Source organism: Peromyscus eremicus, chromosome 5 (genome assembly GCF_949786415.1).
Source record: "Peromyscus eremicus chromosome 5, PerEre_H2_v1, whole genome shotgun sequence".
In the NCBI taxonomy this organism is placed as follows: domain Eukaryota; kingdom Metazoa; phylum Chordata; class Mammalia; order Rodentia; family Cricetidae; genus Peromyscus; species Peromyscus eremicus.
Genome location: NC_081420.1, coordinates 93,446,086 through 93,464,951, shown reverse-complemented (window position 1 = coordinate 93,464,951; position 18,866 = coordinate 93,446,086). Strand labels below are relative to the sequence as shown.

The 18,866-nt window shown below is 44.2% G+C and overlaps 1 protein-coding gene across 1 annotated transcript in view; it reads left to right on the top strand.

Annotated features, from left to right (window-relative positions):
- Wwox (WW domain containing oxidoreductase) overlaps nucleotides 1-18,866 on the top strand; it is a 296,272-nt gene that overhangs the window by 38,920 nt on the left and 238,486 nt on the right. The window contains exon 5 of the mRNA XM_059263056.1: nucleotides 18,548-18,654. Coding sequence (XP_059119039.1) covers nucleotides 18,548-18,654 — 107 coding nt within the window. The remainder of the gene's footprint in view (nucleotides 1-18,547; nucleotides 18,655-18,866) is intronic.

Sequence of the window (18,866 nt, the reverse complement as noted above, 5' to 3'; positions counted from 1 at the left end):
CTTCAAGGCCACCCTGCAGTACACAAATCTTGCCAAAAACAAGCAAACAGACAAACAATCAAAAACCAAATCTAAACTAACAAACAGAACAAGAAACAAGAGAAGAGTAAACAAGTCACTACTGCATTTGGTTTTCTATGGTGCTAGGAAGCAGATGTGTGCACACCTGTGTCTTCTTGCTGTGAGACTGAGAAAGCCCACATTCAGAGAGACAACTCTGAGCAGTTTTGTCAGTGAGGAGGCTATAAGGGGTCTTGAGTTCAGCATCTCTCCTTCATCTTGTTAGTGAGGACTGAGGGGTCTGTGATGGGAAAGTCACTCGTCAGTAGGATGCCCAGACAAAGCATGCTGTCAGAGAAGAGAGAAGATGACTTTGTGCTTCCACAAGATCAGGGCTATGAAGATTTGAATATGAGTTAGCTGCCATAAGCTCTTGTGTTGAATACTTGGTCCTGAGCCAGTGGAAGTGTTTTGGGGGAGTAAGTAAGCTATAGGAGTCTATCTTAGGGAAGTAGTTCACTGTGAGGTGTGTCCTTGGGGACTGGATCTTTTTTTCTGGGCTCTTATCCCCACCTTCATGTCTTCCCTGAGCTGGGTAGTGTACCACTGTCATGGTATTCTAGCCAAGTCTGTAGGTCCCAGGATCTATAGAGTAAGCCTTCTGAAGCCATGAGCCAGAATAAATCTTTTCTCCCTTGAGTTATTTTTGTTAGGCATTTTATCACTGGTGAGAGAGTTACCATTTCAAGAGGATCTCCATCTTGAGAGGACATTAGAGTTCCCTGGAAAGGTTTTTATAACACTGATCATTGGACTCCATCTCCAGAGCCTCTGATTCAGTTGTTTTGGTCCAGGCACAGGAATCTGCATTTCCTAGTGATGTTGCTATTGGTGCAGGTCCCACACTCTGAGTAGGAAGCAAAAGGCCCCTGGTTTCATTCATAGGTCTGTCCTTCAGTATTCTGAGAGTCTGAGAAACTCTAAGAAGAAAGGTCTCAGATGAGAGTCCTCTTGGGCTCTCCTCAGTTACTCCTTATTTAGGGACGCTGGGTACTTTGATGTTAGTTCCATGGTAGTTGAGGTCAGGGGCTTAGAGGACATGTTTGCCCTTTGGCATAGAGAAGACCTTGCCAGAAGCTCCAGGTCTTAGTTTGCTGGGGCTGCCGTAGCAAAGTCCCACAGGCTGGGTGGCTTCAATTACAGAGGTTTACTCTCGACAGTCTGGAGGTTGGAAGTTCCAGATCAAGGTGCAGTCAGGGTTGGTTGTTCCAGGGCCTCTCACCTTGGCTTGCAGACAACAACCTGGCTGTATCTTCATAAAGTCTTCCCCCTGTGTACCCTGATGCCTATGCCATGCTCTCTTCGGATAAGAACACAAGCCCTATCAGATTAAGACGTTACCCTTCTGATTTCAATCACCCTTAGTTACTACCTCTTTGAAAGTCCCTGACTCCAGTTTCAGTCACACTGAGGTTATGGCTCCAAGGTGTGAATTGTGGAGAGGTGATGCCTGTCAGCTTGACTGGATTGAGAAGCACCTAGGAGATGAGTCAAGTAGGCCTTTGGGTTTGTAAGAGAGGCTGCTGGCTGAGATAGATCACGACGGTGCTGATTTCATAAGTGGCTTCATTGATGCATTTGTATTATGATGGTTTGGGGATGTTGTGAAAAACAGAAGGTGGGACTCTGCTAAGGAAGTGCCTTGCCCCTTTCTTTATTCTGTGTTTTTTAATTTTTCCTCTGTTTCTTGTCTATCATGATGGACTGCAATCTCTGTGGTCACAGTAGTGAGAAAACTGACCATGGAATAAGACTCTTGATGTGTTCTCCAACTGAAGAAATTCTTTGCTTTCAGGGAGAGGCATGGTGGTGCCTGCCTGTAGTCCTGGCATTTGGGAGGCTGAGGCAGGAGGGTCAGGAGTTTAAGGCTAGCCTGGGCTGTATAAAACTCTGTCTCAAAGTTAAAAATAAAAGGAATGCTTATGTGGTTATTACATTTCCCTTTCCATATCTGTTTTAGCATGCCAAAGAAAATCAAGTATACTTTAGTGTAATGGAGACTCTAACATGTGGGCTTGCAGGGCAGTCTGTGTGTCTGAGCTAAATAAGAAAGAGTGCTAGTTGAGCCTGCTTCCCTCAAGCTGTTTAATCGATGATGGAAAATCTCCACCAGAGTCTTTGGGAGCAACCTTCCGTTTGCCTCTGCTCCAGCTGCTGGGAGCCAGCATACCTCCTGGCAAACAGTTTGAACCAAGTTCCCTGCAAACAGGGATTTTATGTCAGGGCTCTAATGCCTCTACCAGCCCAGAGCACACTCTTTCTCCTTTCCAAATAGAAGAAGTTGAGCCTAATCTCCAATCATTCATGTTCCTGGTGTTGGAAACTTCTACCCAGACTTCTTGGATCAGAGGCAGCAGCTGGATGAGGGGAGCCAAGCAAAAGTGTATAGCTGGCTGAACCTCAAGAGTCGGGCAAAATCAGCCTCAGCTAGAAGGTGCTTTGTGCATCCCTGAAGTTCATGTCAAGCAGGTGCCTGATCACAGCTAGTGTAGATTGCAAGGCTCTGGAGGAGTATGGAGTTTTAAAGCTGATGTGTTTCTAGCATCTGCTTTGGGTCCTAAAACAAGATGTTATCAAACTTAACACTGCTTTTCTTCTTCCCCTCCCAAGTCAGTATGGTTCTTGTGCAGTCAGATCTCAGTGAGCTTAAAAAGTGATGGATACTTTCTTTGAGTAGTTGCTTGCTCTGCTGGGACCCAGGCACTGTAATCACCAGGTGTGTTATATCAAAAAAAAAAAAAAAAAAAAAAAAAAAAAAAAGGTGTGCTGGGGAGATGCTCAGTTGGTAGAGTGCTTGTTGCACAGGCATGAAGACCTGGATTCATCCCCAGCACCCATGGAAAAATCTGGGTGTTCTGGTGCATGTCTATAAACTTAGTATTGGGGAGACAGATTCCTTAAGCTTTGTGTTAGCCAGCCTCCCACTGGGTTCAAGAAGAGACCCTGTTTCAGAAAATAGTTGTGGGGCATGATTGAGGAAGATACTTGACATCAACCCCTGGCCTGTGTGTGTGTGTGTGTGTACACACATACACATAGACACACAGACACACACACACACACACACACACACACACACACACACACACACGGTTTGCTAGAACTAGTAATGATCATGTGCTTTCCTTTGTGCATCACTGCCTGTGGAAGAAATGATGGAGACCTTTGTCCCATTCTGAAAGCTAGTTACAGGTGCCTTCCACTCCACATTATTATGAATGTGATTATTGCAAGAAAATGGGGGTGGGGTGGGGGACAGAAAGGTAGGGCTTTGTTTTTTAAATGTTTCAAGTTGAATTGTGATAGTGTCAACATTTATGTTTCATAACAACAGAACTAAATAGTAATGAACACCCAGCCAAGACATTAGTTTTTACAAACTTCAGAAGTATGCTAAAGATATCTTCCAGGACAGTAATCTGGTCATGTTGATTATTAGAGATACTTTGGAAAACTGACTCCAAGAAAAGGGTGATCTTTTAATTAGGTCTTTTGGCATCACACTTTTTGGGTAAGGTCATGCTGGGTCAAGAGCACAAACAGAGTAACTCTGGCTGTGTGTCTATCCCAGAAGACTGAACTTAATCCTTACTTTCGAGAAAAGATTAGGAATGTTGGAGAATGAAAAGTCAGTTTAGGCTGGGCTTGATTGGGCACACCTTTAATCCCAGCACTCAGGAGGCAGAGGCAGGGAGTTGGCTGTGAGATGGAGGCCAGCCGGGTCTGTATAGTAAGTTCCAGGCCACGCTGGGCTACACACTGAGACCCTGTTGCAAGAGAGAAAGGAAAGTGAATACGGAACTCTAAAGGCGAGCTCCAAAAAAGTGCTGAGTCGTCACAACATTGTCGGGAGCCCTTTAGGAGCAGAAAGAACTTAATCTTCTCAAGAGTATAAGTAATGTACCAAGGTCACTAAAAATTTTTTTAAAATACTTGAATTAGAAGAGTGATTCATTGTCTAAACCGATGGACTGAAGGATAGGACAGTAGAGCGGCTTTTTGATGCTGAGAGCTCCCAGTGTAGTCAGAGTCCCTCTCCTCCTCCTTTGTCCCATACCGCATCCTCCTCTTTTCCTCTTCCTACTCCCTCTCTTCCTTCTTTCCCTCCTCCCCTCTTATTGTTTGAGCACTCCTATCCTAACCATTTCTTTATGGACAGGTATGGGAATGCTTGTTGGGAGAGAGGCTGATCACAGGCCCACTGGGCGTTAAGAAAGTTGTAAATGACACATCTACATCCACTCCCTTTCCCAAGGTGCAGAGACCATCGTGGAAGGAAAGAAAGTAAGCTGGAGGATGGGAGGGTGTCATGAAAGGCCTGGCCACAGCCTGGCCATTGCGGTCATGAATTCACAGAAGCTGTGCATACCTGCATAAGAGCAAGCCAGCCGAAAATCCTGACATGGAAAGGTTGATCTCCAGGCCCCACCCCTTCCCGAGGAGCTATGGGCAGTTTATAGTTTGGGAGGTAGGGAGAATCAGTCTTTTTTGAGGACATGGCCACTCTTAGGATTCTCATGCTCCAGTGCATGACCCCAAACTGTACACATCTGAGAAGCACCAGCTAGACTTAGTACATTATAAAAAATAAAATGAAATAATAAAATGTCAAAAGTTCTGTCTTTGCATGAGCACTTGTTGCTGACTTCTGCTCTAAATCATTAGAATGGTCTCAGACAGCTCAGAAAAAGCAGTGAGGCCTGGGCAGTGAGAGGAAGCCCTCCCACAGGTGCACAAATGGTACAGGCTCAGGAGTACAGTCCAGCCGGCTTGTAGACTCTACTGAGTTCTCTTCTGCTCTTGAAGTATATGGAAGTAAATCCATCTAAGTACAAAAGGCCAAGCTTCAAGGGCAAGTCTTTCTACTTTGGCATACCAGAAGCACTTTGCTGAGGGTCTAAAAGCACAAGTTGAGTGTATCGGAGTGAGTATCTGTGAGTATGTGTGTCCTCTTTAATTTTTGTTCTGTTTCTAATTAATTGTCCTGGAACATGTTTATAGAGTGCTATGTGCACTTTGCTTAAAGAGCAATGAACAAGAAGCCACTTTGGAGTTACTGTTATTTTTTGGAGCATAGGTGGGCAGTGGCCACATGAACTTGATTCAGTCAGGATATTCCTTTTAACGTTTGGATTTGAAAGTCTTTAAGAATTAAGGAAGGAAAATGTGAGCTTATCCTGGGACTGCAGTGTTGAGATGCCCATTAGGTTGGAAGAGGAGGGGGCTAAACTCAGTCTGAGAAGCTCTTACCATTCTTGGAAGAATGTGCAGAGGGACGTTATTTCTATAGACTAGTTATCCCTCATAGGTCTCACAAGAGAAGTGTCTCAGAAGTCAGTTGTGAAATGGTGTTAATTCCATGCTCCATGATGGAATGTGGAAGATTAGCAAACTTGACAGAACTGGGAGATGGATTCCTTGAAGCAGGTCTGTCAGTGTAATAGCGGAACCGAAGAGGTCACGGGTCTTGGCTTCCCCCGGTGACACAAAAGTGAAAACGGCTTGAAAACATTACTGACATTGAAGCATGAGCTGTGGGAACCACTCTTCCTTGAGAAGGACAGCTGCTTAAGTTATTGTCTAAGTTGTCCAAGTGCAAAGCACTTATGCATGGAGTGGTGGGCCAGAGCTCAAGATATCTACAGAGGGGGTGCATCAAGTTCTGTTACCATGTGAACAGACAGCAGAGGTTCTCTGTGGTGAGAGGGTGGTGCAGTGTTCCGCAGGGGTTCCTCCTTCCCCCATGAATTCCTGTTAAAGCTTCTGCCAGTTACCCTGCAGTGGTGTATCTTGACTGTCAACTTCGTTGACTTGAGAAAGGAGGATTTACCTCTGAGTGTGTCTGTGAGAGTATTTCCCAAAAGAACCTCCCAAGTGGGAAGACCTGTCCTGAATGTGGGCAGCACCACCCCATAGGCTGAGGATCTGGATGGAAAAAGTAGGAAGGCAGGGAGCCCACTACCAGCGGTGTTCTCTTTCTGTTTTCTGGCTGCGAGGATGTGAGCTGCCTTGTTCCTCTGTGACCTCCCCACCTTGATGGAGTGAAACCTCAAACTGTGAGCTGACATAAATCCTTCCTTGGGTCACTTTCTCAGGTGCTTTCTCTAGCGATGACAAATAACCTGACTCATAGAGACCCTAAAGGAAGGGGAATTCTGTCTTCTACATTTGCAGTATGCCTCTGACCAAACATCTGGTTTCATTCTATACATGCAGTAAATCTCCTACTCTTCAGACACCAGCTGGGTATGTTACAGTTCATGTACGAATGACCCAGAATTAGCACAGGCCCCACAGGTGAAGGACTGGTACCATAAACTGCCCTTGCTCCAGATGCCCAACCCCAAGTCTTGTATTGTTACCTGAACTTGTGACCAACTGGCTACAAATGAAGGATCCTCACACACAACCTCTCCTTGAGTTTGAGGGTTTGATATAGTGGCTTACAGAGCTCAGTGGAACATCTTTTTACATCTACCACTTTGTTAGGAAGGATATTAAACGTGTGTGGATGAGCTGCCAAGGGAAGATGTCCTTAGGTGGATTATGATGAGTGGGCACAGAACTCCTGTGTCCTAGATATGCTTCTCCCTCTGTCTCTGTGTATTTACAGACTCAGAAGCTACCTGTGCTTTTTATGGAGGCTTCAATATGCAGGCATGGTTGGGTGTATTATTGGCCGGTTTTGGTGTCAGTCTCCAGCCTCTCCTCTTTCCTGGAGATGTGAGGTATAAGAGCTTGGGAAGTTGGTGATTCTGAAGATTCCAACCTTCTAGTCACATTCTCTGGCAAGTAGCCCCCAACTTCCAAGACTCACTTCATCAGTATAAACCCAGACATCGTCAACAAGTGTCATTGGATCTAAGCACCACCGAGAGAGACCCCTCTAGCCTCAATCTCTCAGGGAATTTCCAAGGTTTTGAATAGAGACCACTGTCCTGGTTTGCCTTCCATTGGTATGATAAACACCATGCTCAGAAGCAACTTAAGGAGGAAAAGGTTAACTTGGTTTACAGGTTACCATCCATCATTAAAGGAAGCTAAGGCAGGAACTCAAGGAAGGAAGCTGGAGGGAGGAACCAAAGCAGAGACCAAAGAGGCACACTAGTTATTAGCTTGCTTCCTTTGGCTTACTGAAAACTACTTTTCTTATACAGCTCAGGCTAACCTGCCTAGGCATGGTACTGTCTATGGTGGACTGGGTCCTCTCTCAGGTCTAATCAATTATCAGTGAAGACATGCTCACAGGCCAGTCTGATGGAGTCAGTTCTTCAAATGAGGTTCCCAGTTCCTGAGTGTGTCAAGTTGACAGTCAAGATCAGCCTTCACAGCTACACAAATCTTCCTTTGTATATCACAATGCCACTTACTGCTAGTGACAAGACGCTCTTGGTAGGTCAGGGTCCAGATGGTGGTATGTGTCTCCTCTGAACTTGGGCACACTGTCTGTCAGGACCCCTGGACTGTGTAAGTCCCATTACCTCTGTGTTCATTGCTTTCCTCTTGTATGAAAGGATGACAGCACTTCTAGGATTTCCTTGAAGAGTGTCTTAGAATCCCTGTATTGTATAAAGCACTTGGCATGGTGCCCAGCAGCTAGTAATCGTCCCGGCTCCTCCTTCTTACAGGGATGTTTCCAGTCTTCTCTCCAAGTCAGACTGCTTAAAACATACTTGGAGTTTGAATTGGTTCCTCCCGTTCTTATCTGCCCTGATTGCTCTGTATTAAAATTCATAAAGACCCATAAATTATCAATTAGATGTCATTCAGTTGGTTATTTTTAGTTTCTTACTATAACAGGAGTACATGCATGTGTTAAAAATTGAAACGGCATGCATTGTAGCATGTACAGTAAATCTCCCTTGCTCCCGAACAATTGCTCTCTCTCTCGGAGTAATCAGTGTCAGAGCTGTTTACCCACATACCTTCTTCATTTGTGTTGTATTTTGCAAGCCACTCTATGCTTTAACTTTTTGTGTGTGATGCTGAGTGTTGAACTCAAAACTTTGTGTATTTTAGACAAGTGTTCTACTACTGAGCTATATTCCTAGCCTATCCCAACTTCATCCCTGCCCACCTCCCACCGGAATATTGAGGATTGAAGGTAGAAGTTTATGCATGCCAGGCAAATGCTCTACTACTACTGGGCTACCCTTGCTGTCCTGCTTAACTAAGGACTGTTTGTTTGTTTGTTTTTTTAAAGATTTATTTATTTATTATTTATACAGTGTTGTGCTTGCATGTATGTCTGCAGGCCAGAAGAGAGCACCAGATCTCATTGCGGATGGTTGTGAGCCACCATGTGGTTGCTGGGAATTGAACTCAGGACCTCTGGAAGAGCAGTCAGTGCTCTTAACCTCTGAGCCATCTCTCCAGCCCCGTTTTGTTTTGTTTTGTTTTAAACAGGGTTTCTTTGTGTAGCTTTGGAGCCTATCCTAGAACTCACTCTGTATGTAGACCAGGCTGGTCTCAAACTCACAGAGATCCATCTGCCTCTGCCTCCCGAGGGCTGGGATTAAAGGCATATGCCACCACTGCCCAGCTTCCTGCTTAGTTTTAAAATGTCAACTCAGCACAATCTAGGGTCTCCTGGGAAGAGAGAAGCTCAGCTAAAGAATTGCCTTGATCAGACTAGCCCATGGCCATGTCTGTGAGAAATTGTTTTGATTAACGATTGATGTGAGAAGGCTCAACCCAATGTGAGTACCATCTCTAGGCAGGTGGCTCTGGGCTGTGTAAGAAAGGAAGCTGAGGAAGCCCCAGAATGAGCCAACAGGCAGTATTCCTGCATGCTCTGTTTGTGTGTGGTATATAGTCATGTGTATTTTATGTGGGTGTGCTTGCCTGTGTGCATGCACAGAAACACATGGAGGGCATTAGGTGTATCGCCATCATTCTCTACCATATCCCTCTGAGGCAGGGTTCTCTTTTTAAACCTGAAGCTGGAGCTAAGCTGTTTGCCAGTAAGCCCTAGAGACCATCCCCATCTCTATCTTTGACAGCACTGGAGTTAGAGGCTAGAGTCATGTTCACCCAGCTTTTTGTTGGAACCTGAACTCAGGTCCTCATGCCTGCACAGCAAATGCTCTTACCCACTGAGCCATCTCTACAGCCCCACTCCATTCTTTCTGAGTGCAGCACATACAGTTTAATCTCTGCATGCTAGTTGGTTGATTCAGCCTAACTGATAGACAGTTAGGTGGATTATGGTTTTTCTGCCTCTTACAAACAATGTGGCATCAAATATTCTCCCCCTAGTATTATGCATGTGTGCAAGTCTGTTTGCTAGGCTAAGTCTCCAGTTGTGGAATAGCGGGGACACAGAGCATGCCCATTTATCACTTGATATGTCCGGTTGCCCTCAGAGGTGTCTAGCCAGTTTATATCCCCTCTCCATTTAATACCCGGGGTTGTCTGGTTCCTCCACACCCTGACAACTCAGGTGCTGTTCAACATATTTGCAATTACAGATTGCGTCTTCATTGGACCTGTCTAGGACTGTGCTAATTGTGATCTCTGGGTACCTTTCTCACCGTAGTTTCTAACTAGGGTTGTCACTAGCAGGTCAGATGAGAACTTATTCACCCAGTGCAGTGGCAGCACTCGTAGCCAGCCTGAGGTCAGTTTTGCCTCTTGAGAGATCTCACACAGTCACTTGCAATTTATTATCTAACACTGCAAAACATTCCAGTGCAATATTGCCCAAATCATTGAGATACAGCTTGGGGATGTTGAAAAAAGATTCCCAGTGAACCAACCCATTTCCTACCCCCATGTTCTCATCTCTTAAACCGGTATCCTTTTGGTGAATTATGTTGTGAGGGGTGTTGAGAAAGCATTGCACGTTGTAAGGCACCTCTCATTTGACTGTATTTGAGGCGTCATTTCCAAAGCAGGAATGGTTTGGACTTATTTTCTCTGGAGAGGTTGCATGTTTTGTAATTTCTTAAGAGTTGATGGCTGTGTGTTCTGTTTGGTGAGAGTGATGTGTGACTGGAACTCAGAGGTATGTAATTAAAATGGTGTGGATGTTAAGTGTGACCATGCAAGGAGTTATGCAGGGTGTTAGGAGTCACAGAATCAACAAAGTGGGTTGTCCCTGCCTCTCGGCATTGACTTCATTACTAGGATGACTGTGTATCCCAGAATTCCCTTTGCAGCCTCAGAAAAAGTGGGTTTCAGTGTCTCAGTCAATGTCATGTCATTATAATTTCATTTACAGTAGTCAGATCTGTTTGGAAAGTGTGGTCCTTATAGATTTAGGAGGATGTAAGAGAAACTCAGATCCTCAAAACCACCAGTTTGACTTTTTGTTGTTGTTGTTGTTTTTGTTAACCCAGGGCCTTGCACATACTAGGCAAGCAGTCTACTGCAGAGCAACACCCCTAGCCCAAGCTAGTGGTTTATTCACACAAAAACTACATGGGCTGGAGAGATAGCTTAGTGGATTAAAGTACTTGACAAGAAAGGACAATGCCCTGAATTTGGATTCTTAGAACCCATATAAAGCTGGAGGTCCTGAACATCTGTAATCCCAGTACTTCTATGGTAAGATGGGAGGCAGAAACAGGGGAACACCCCTACTCCCGCCCCAGAAGCTCCTGGGCCAGCTAGCAGCTAGTCTGGTGTACACAGTGGTGATCAGTAGAGACTCTGCCTCTGAACAGACCTGTGGCTATCCTCTGAATTGTGCATGCTATATTATGTGTGTACTTAGCCACCCACCCACATCCAAACCAAACAATAACTCCAGCTCTGAGTTATCCCCAAATCTAACTTCACTTGAAAGATATAGGCCTATCTTCCTGTTCTACACATGATGAGGGCCTTTTGGGGGCATATTCTCTGACTTGTTGCTTGGTTCCTAAAGACTGCATGCGTGGTCCATTCTTGATCTGTGTGGGCATACATTGGGTGGTGGCCACCATTTCTGTTTTCTTTAATGGCATACAGTTGCAAGTAATGTTTGTCTCCAGTGTTTCACAATTATAAATTAATAATAACAGCCCATTAGAAATTACTGGTGTCGTAAGTCCCAACTCCTTTGGGCATCTTAATAAAAATGATAATTAAAACCATAATTTACAGTAAATGGGGACACTGCCCAAGTACATCCACAATATAAGAGAAATTAAAAATCTCCAACCAGAAAGAATATTCTTGGCACTGTGGAAGAAACTGCCTTGTTCTTTGAGCCCATGTCCATGGCACCTTGTCAGGGCTTGTTGAGTATGGCTTCCTACCGTGGAGTCTTTTGTGCCTTTGGAATCTGTAGGCAGCTCTGTGTTTCTCTGTACGGCCACCTGCCCTGAGCATAGGCCCTTCCCTCCCTGTGTGTTTTCTGTTCATGCAAACACGTAGCTAGGCTCACCCACACTGCTGGAGAAACTCTAGTACCTCCCAGATGCTCACTCAAGCCTAGATTTACACAGTTGCCATGCTGCGTACTTGTTTTCCAAGTGTTTTTCTAATTTACGAATTTAGCCACTCAGCATAAGAGGGGTCTTTGTCCCCATGGGCTGATCACAGTGCTTCCCTGTCTGTACCTTCTCCATCATCTTCATGGCCACCAGAGGGGCTTTAATTGGATAAAACAGCAGCAGTAATAATAACTCACAGTGTTGCACTCTGTCCAGAGATTTCCTCTACATCCTCCTGTCCATTGGTTTGTGCGATTCGGTCTCCATTCTTTTCTCAACATTGTTCCTGTGAGGCCCCTCAGCAATCCCTGTCTTTTGTCATTCCTGGTGCCTTTTTGTGTTTCTGTTTCTTCCCTAGCTCCTTCAGTTCTGATGCAGTTCTTGACCCAGGGTTCCTGCTGCCACACCATGACACATTCCCATGCATATAGATGCATGTCAGGGCCCTGATTTATCAGTCTGAGTGTGCCTGCCTTAGCAAAGCTGAGTACCCCTGGGTTTCCCTATCCATAGACGGGGTGCTGATCTCTTGCTTGGCAGGGTAGGACTTGGCATGGCTTAGATAAAATCTCAAGCAGGTCAACAGGAAATATTCTTTAAGATTTTGAGGTGAGGGAACTTAAGTTTTCTTGTTGTTCTGATCAAATACCTGACAGGAAGCAACTTAGGGGATAAAGAGCTTAGTTTGTCTTGTAGCAAGAGTATGAGTGGCTGGTCACATTGTATACAGAGTCAAGGAGCAGAGGGAGATCGATGCTCACACACAGCTTACTTCTCCTTGTTCTTCCTTTCTGGGGTTCTGGCCCATGGAGTAATACCACCCATTGTGGGTCTGGTTGACACACATCAGTTACTCAATCTAGAAACTCTCTCATAGATATGTCAGAGGTTTGTTTCCTCGGTGATTTTAGACCCTGTCAACTTGACAATCAATATTAGCTATCACAGAGGGTTATTTATAGTGTCTGTGCCTGTATTCCTAGCTCTCAGGAGGCTGACATAGGAGGATCATGAGTTAGAAACCATGTGGCTATGTCACAAGAACTTAGCTTATAGCAACAACAAAAGATCTGGATGAACCATCCGTCTGGGCATATGGTTCCTGTAGTGACCTGGTGGGAAATGCCAACAGCATGGATGGCAGTTCACTGTGGCTGACCTGAGATGCTACTCTTCACCTGTTTGGTGGTGGCTCCTCAGTCAATTGGCTGTCATCAATGCCACTGGGGCCCCAGAACTCTCATCTAGGCTCCTTCCAGAAATGCTCAACCCTGCAGCTAATTCAATTAAGAAGAAAAGATGGAGTAACATGGGAGGCAGTGAGAGAGAAAGGGGGAAATACTGGGGGGAGGGGCAATGGGAGGATGGAAAGGGTGGACGAAGACCTCGAGGCAAATAGAACTGTTTGTGCACTTGATTTGTTCTATAAGCCGTTCTATAACTTCTATCCCAGAAAATAAAAACTAGTGTAAGGTAAGGGGGCATTTAATTTTTTGGGGTACATTTTCCATCTTGGGTATTTGTATTTAAAACTTAAAACCTGGAACCGTGAGGTATTAAACCCTCATGGACACTTAGTTCTTGTGACTGGATCTCCTATTGCAGATGCTGGGAAACCTTGCTGCCCATTGTTTAAAAATGCCTTCTGTTATTTATTCTCTTCATATTATTAGCGTTAAATATTCTCTTGCACCCACTGGCTATCTCCTCGTGGTTAAGCTGCTGCAATTTAAACATTGTCATGAAGTTAATTTTTTATAAGATGAATCAGGTTATTAAATTTAGTAAACCATTGCCTTCATTATTTTGCACCAACTTTGGCACCATGCAGGATTGGCTTAGCACTACTACATTTAGCTAATTAAGCTGGCCATCAGCCGCAGTGTTACGAGCGTGAGGGATGCTGCCCTCATGGGCTTTGCCCAGGACTTAGCAGTAGGTAATGTTATTAAACTTTTTTTTTTTAATTTATAAAACTCCATACTCTGGAGATGTGGTTTGCTATAAACGTGTTATTGTCCTTGCTGTTAAACCATCATCTTTTGAAATATCTCCCGCTTTGCTTTTGCTCCAAAGGCGGTTGTAAAGGGTTAGAAAATGGACTTGTCGGCTGTAGCTTTGACAAGCTGACTAGCGGTGTGTACAGCTCTGTTTAGATAAAGGAAGATGTAAGGTCCAGAGAATAACTTTACGAGACACAGAGACAGATGGCTTAGCCAGAGTTCCAGTCAGGACGTATCTGAGGGAGGGAAGGTACACGCTTGCCTCAGCAGCCTGTTGCTGCCATCAAGCTAGATGCCCAGCTTTCAGTAATGCAGGGTCCTATGCAGCAGGTCATTTTGTCAAGTGAGATAGCCTGACTCAGTAGGTTTGTTTGGGAAAATAAAAGGTGATGGAAAAGGCTATGTTTTCTCCCTGTAGATTTTTAAGTAGTGTAATTCTAAACTGTAGTGAGTAGTATTCCTATAGGATTTTAATATTTAGTCTTTATTAAAAAGCCAGTTACAGGTTCATCAGGGTTGCGATTCAAAACAAGGTGGATTATTTCAAAACTGCACAGCATTGTGGCCCATTAGCAGTCTGTATAAACCATCCCTTCCTTAGTGAATCCTTCTGAGAAGCAGAGATGACTAGGCATGGAGACAGTTGTTTACTGCCTGGCTTTGCATCATGCCGATCTCCTTTCCATCCATAAATAATACAGTTGTTTTAGTGTGGCACACACCTGTAATCCCAACACTCAGGAGGTGGAACCAGGAGAATTGGAGTTTGAGGCCAGCCTGGGCTACATAGTGAGTTTCAAGCCATCCTAGGATACATGACAAGATCTTGTCTCAAACAAAACAAAATGCTTCCCAAGGAATGTCTGGGAACTGTACTTGCCGTCTTCCCCAATTTATATTTTAATATCATTTAATTGAAATATGATCAAAATATTTCTGGTCATTGCATTGGCATGAAAATCTAGGAGGGATAGAGGTTTTGCCATTTTCTCCAAGATCTTGTGGGCACATCAGATCCTAGGGTGACAGATGAAGGTGTTATTGGCACCTTTTTACTGGCTTCATGTGGGTTGCAGTATTCATCTACCATAGCTTCTAAGATGTGGCATTTTGGAGGCTAGTGGGATGGCTCAGTGGGTAGAAGTGCTTGTTGTAAAAACCTGAGTTCAGCTTCAGAACTGAAGTTTGATCCCTGGAGCCCACAGTGGAAGTAGAGAACTGACTTCTGAAATCTATTCTCTGATGTCCACATACATGCATGCTTCCCCTGCCCCGCAACATCTATGCAACAATAATACATAGAGTGAAACTGTTGGGGAATATTATTTTAAGGTGTGTTACTTTGTTTCTGTTGCATTTGTTTAACTCTGTGAAGCTGTGTTACTGTGTCTGTCTAAAACACCTGATGGTCTAATAAAGAACTGAACAGCCAATAGCAAGGCAGGAGAAAGGATGGACGGGGCTGGCAGGCAGAGATAATATATAGAAGGAGAAATCTGGGAGGAGAGAAAAAGGAAGTAGCCAGAGAAGGAGGTTGACATCAGGGGCAAGCCACCCAGCTACATAGCAAGCCATGGTGTAAGGGTAAGATTTACAGAAGTAAGAGAATTGGAAAAGGCCAGAGGCAAAAGACAGACTGGTTAATTTTAAGTTAAGAAAAGCCAGCAAGAAACAAGCCAAGCTAAGGCTGGGTGTTTATAATTAAGAATAAGCCTCCATTTGTGATTTATTTGGGAACTGGGTGGCGGGCCCCCCAAAAGAGTAAAAGCCCCCAACAAGATGAAACATTCTCTGATGTCCACATACATGCATGCACACATACACATATCCATGAAATAATAGTTAGAATAAGACATGTAAACAATATTTTCAAAAAGGAAACTATTAATTTGAATTCACTGTAACTTAAAAAAAATCTGATATTGGGACTGGAGAGATGGTTTCAGTGGTTAAGAGGGCTTTTCGCTCTTTCAGAGGACTGTGGTTCAGTTTCCAGAACCCATATTGGGTGGCTCCAAACCACAGGTAACTCCAGATTCATGGGATCTGATGCCCTCTGTGTATACCACACATATGCACACATGTACATGCACATACATATTAACAAAACATGTCTATAAAATATGTATCATTTTGCTGTTTAGAGCAATGTCTGGGCATTCAATTCTAGAACTAGGTTGACTCTTCCCCTCTCTATGCATTTCTCCATCCCCTTGGTATTTTTTTTAGATGATTTTGACATGTGGATTCAATTTCCTTAAATATGTATTCTTTTAATTTTCTAGTTTACCCTCATGACATTGTTTTCATAGAAGTTTTCCTTTTAAAACTTAATAATGTATCAACCTAGAGTAGTTGAACATTTCATCAAATCTTTTTTGGGTTTGTGGGACCCACAGTCCTTTTAATAATTTTTTTAATATTTAAAAATTTAGAAAAATACTACACAAAATCTGAACATGCATATGTATGTGACTGGATGGGTTTGGAGATGAAACTACTATTACAGTTTACAGAGATTTTGTTTATTTATATTTTAAAGATGTATTTATTTTTATTTTATGTATATGAGTATCTTGCCTGAATGTATGTATGTGTACCACATGTGTGCCTAGTGCCCATGGAGACCAGCAGAGAGCATCAGGTCCCCTGAAACTGGAGTTAAAGATGGTTGTGAGCTGCCATGTGGGCGCTAGACACTGAACCTGGGTCCCTGCAAGGGCAGCCAGTGCTTTTAACCCCTGGGCCATCTTTCCAGACCCCATTAATGTACTTTTACATTATGTTTATGTGTATACGAGTGTGGATTTGTGCACTTGAGTACAGTTGCACATAGAGGACAGAAGAGTACATCAGATCCCCTGGGCCTCGAGTTACAAATGTCTGAGCCTCCTGATGTGGGTGCTGGGAACTGAACTTAGTCCTTTGGGAGAGCAGCCGGTGATCTCAGCTGCCCTCTCTAGCTCCCCTTTCCTGGAAAGCCTAGCCATAGTGCATCCAGCTACTATTTCTGATGCCATCCCCAGTGATCTCTTGTGCATTTGCTTCTAGTTTGGTCTTTTTTGGCCTTTGGTAACATCTTGTCCTCTTGTGTGTCTTACTATTTTAGGTTCTCGTTCCAGAGATTTTACACGAGAATGGGAAATAATTGGAGGGATAATTGAGGCTCTGGATGGCGCCTTCTTCCTCTCTAGAGCATAGCGTTATCCTTTGCTTTTCCATTAGATAGGGACAGGCCACTTCAATCCAGTCAGAAACTGAAGTGTCTGAGGCTGAGCTTCCTGAGAGGCTGGCCTGTCTCTGGTTTTCCTAGAAGGCAGTAGCTCTGGTGTGTATGTACTACCACCCTTCTTCGTGGACCCTGGGTTTACATTTCTATCTTTCTCTGCCTGTAAGGATACGACAAGCTTGGCCTGTGTGCTGCCTCTCATCTACTGTTATAGAACTGGAATAGGACTTGAGTGGCACCCCATATTCCTGCTATGTGCTGCCCCACTTTCCTAAACCTTGGCCTCTAGAATTCTCAGTTGTACCAAACTTCTCTGATAATTTCAGAGAAGAATGTGTGCTTGCATATCTGTGTATATGTATGTGTGCACACATATGCATGCCCATGTATGCACATGCCTTCACATATGTATATATACACATATATGTATATGTGTATCTATCTCTCTATCTACCTCTCTATCTACCTCTCTATCTATCTATCTATCTGTATGTATGTATGTATGTATGTATGTATATATTTGATACACTCTGCAGATTTTCTAGTTGTTCTCACCAGGAAGATAAGAGGGAAGGCTTAGGACACACAGACATCTACTATTGCTGGATTTGTAAGTTCTGGAAACACTGACTCCTTACAGAGCAGAGCATGGGGGCTTCTCGTTAAGCAAAGGTCTAGTCAGTTATGGTTGGTAGTGAAGCTATTGGCTGTGGCCTGAGCTCTTCTTGGACTGGGTCTTCACCTTTGAAATTGTTGTATTTGTTGGGTCAGCTTTCTCACTTCTTGCTTTTGACCTGCTCTGTCAACAGGGCTCTGCTGTGGGTGGTTCTTAACCTATGGGTCACGACCCCTGGGAGGCAGATCAAATGACCCTTTCACAGGGGTCACCAAAGACCATCAGAAAACACAGATTGTGGTGATATATTGTGTACCCTAATAAACTTTACCTGAAGATCAGAGGACAGAACAAGCCACTAGATTAAACATAGAGGCCAGGCAGTGGTGGCACACACCTTTAATCCTAGCACTGGGGAGGCAGAGATCTGTCTGGATCTCTGTGAGTTCAAAGCCACCCTGGACTACGTGAGATTGACTCAGTCTAGGGGAGAAATAGAACCAGGCAGTGGTGGCACACACCTCTAATTCCTTGGGAATCACACATCTTTAATCCCAGCACTTGAGATCTCATGCCTTTGCTTGGGAAGTCACATGCCTTTAATCCCAGCACTGAGAAGGAAGTGATATGGTGGGCAGAGAAAGGTCTATAAGGCGTGAGGAGACAGGAACTAAGGCTTTTTGGCAGAAGTGTCCATTTCAGCTAGAGGCCTATTGGCTGAGGCTCTTTCAGGCTGAGGAGTTGGTGAGGTAAGAGGTGGTGGCTGTGGCTTGCTCTGCTTCTCTGATTAATATCTGACTCCGGGTATTTTTATTAAAAGACTGATTTAAGATTCGAGTTACAACAGATATTTACAGTATGATTTACAACAGTAGCAAAATTACAGTTATGAAGTAGCAATGAAAACAGTTTTACGGTTGGGGGTCACCTCATCATGAAGAACTGGATTAAAGGGTCACAGCATTAGGAGGATTTAGAACCACTGGTCTAGAGTAAGACATTTGATCTGTTATGTCACTAAAGCCACTCCCACTCCACTGCACAGTTTCACCCACCCAACATATCTCCTGACCTGTCCTCTGGCCCTGTCCCCTGGAGCACAGAACCGTCTCTGGTTAAAAACCACTCCGTTCTGTCAGTTCATCCACTGACGGCCCTTCAAGCCTCACTTGTTGGCATTAGCATTGTTTCTAATGTGGACTTTTACTTTTAACCACAGGGTTCGAAACCGCCAAGTCCTTTGCCCTCCATGGTGCGCACGTGATCTTGGCCTGTAGAAACATGAGCAGAGCCAATGAGGCAGTGTCCCGCATTCTGGAAGAATGGGTAAGTGCCTGACTGCTTTGTGTTAATTGTCCAATGTGTACACCAGGCTGAGTGCACAGAGGTTTCAGCGCAGCGCATAAAGTTTATTGCTTTTGGAATGCCATCTTTGTTTTTAAAGTCATCTTCACATTGTTTACTTTATGAAGGAAAGGACGAGTGAGACAGTTATTACCCATGCGTTTGTTTATAGTACACTGTCGGTGTCGTCGGCC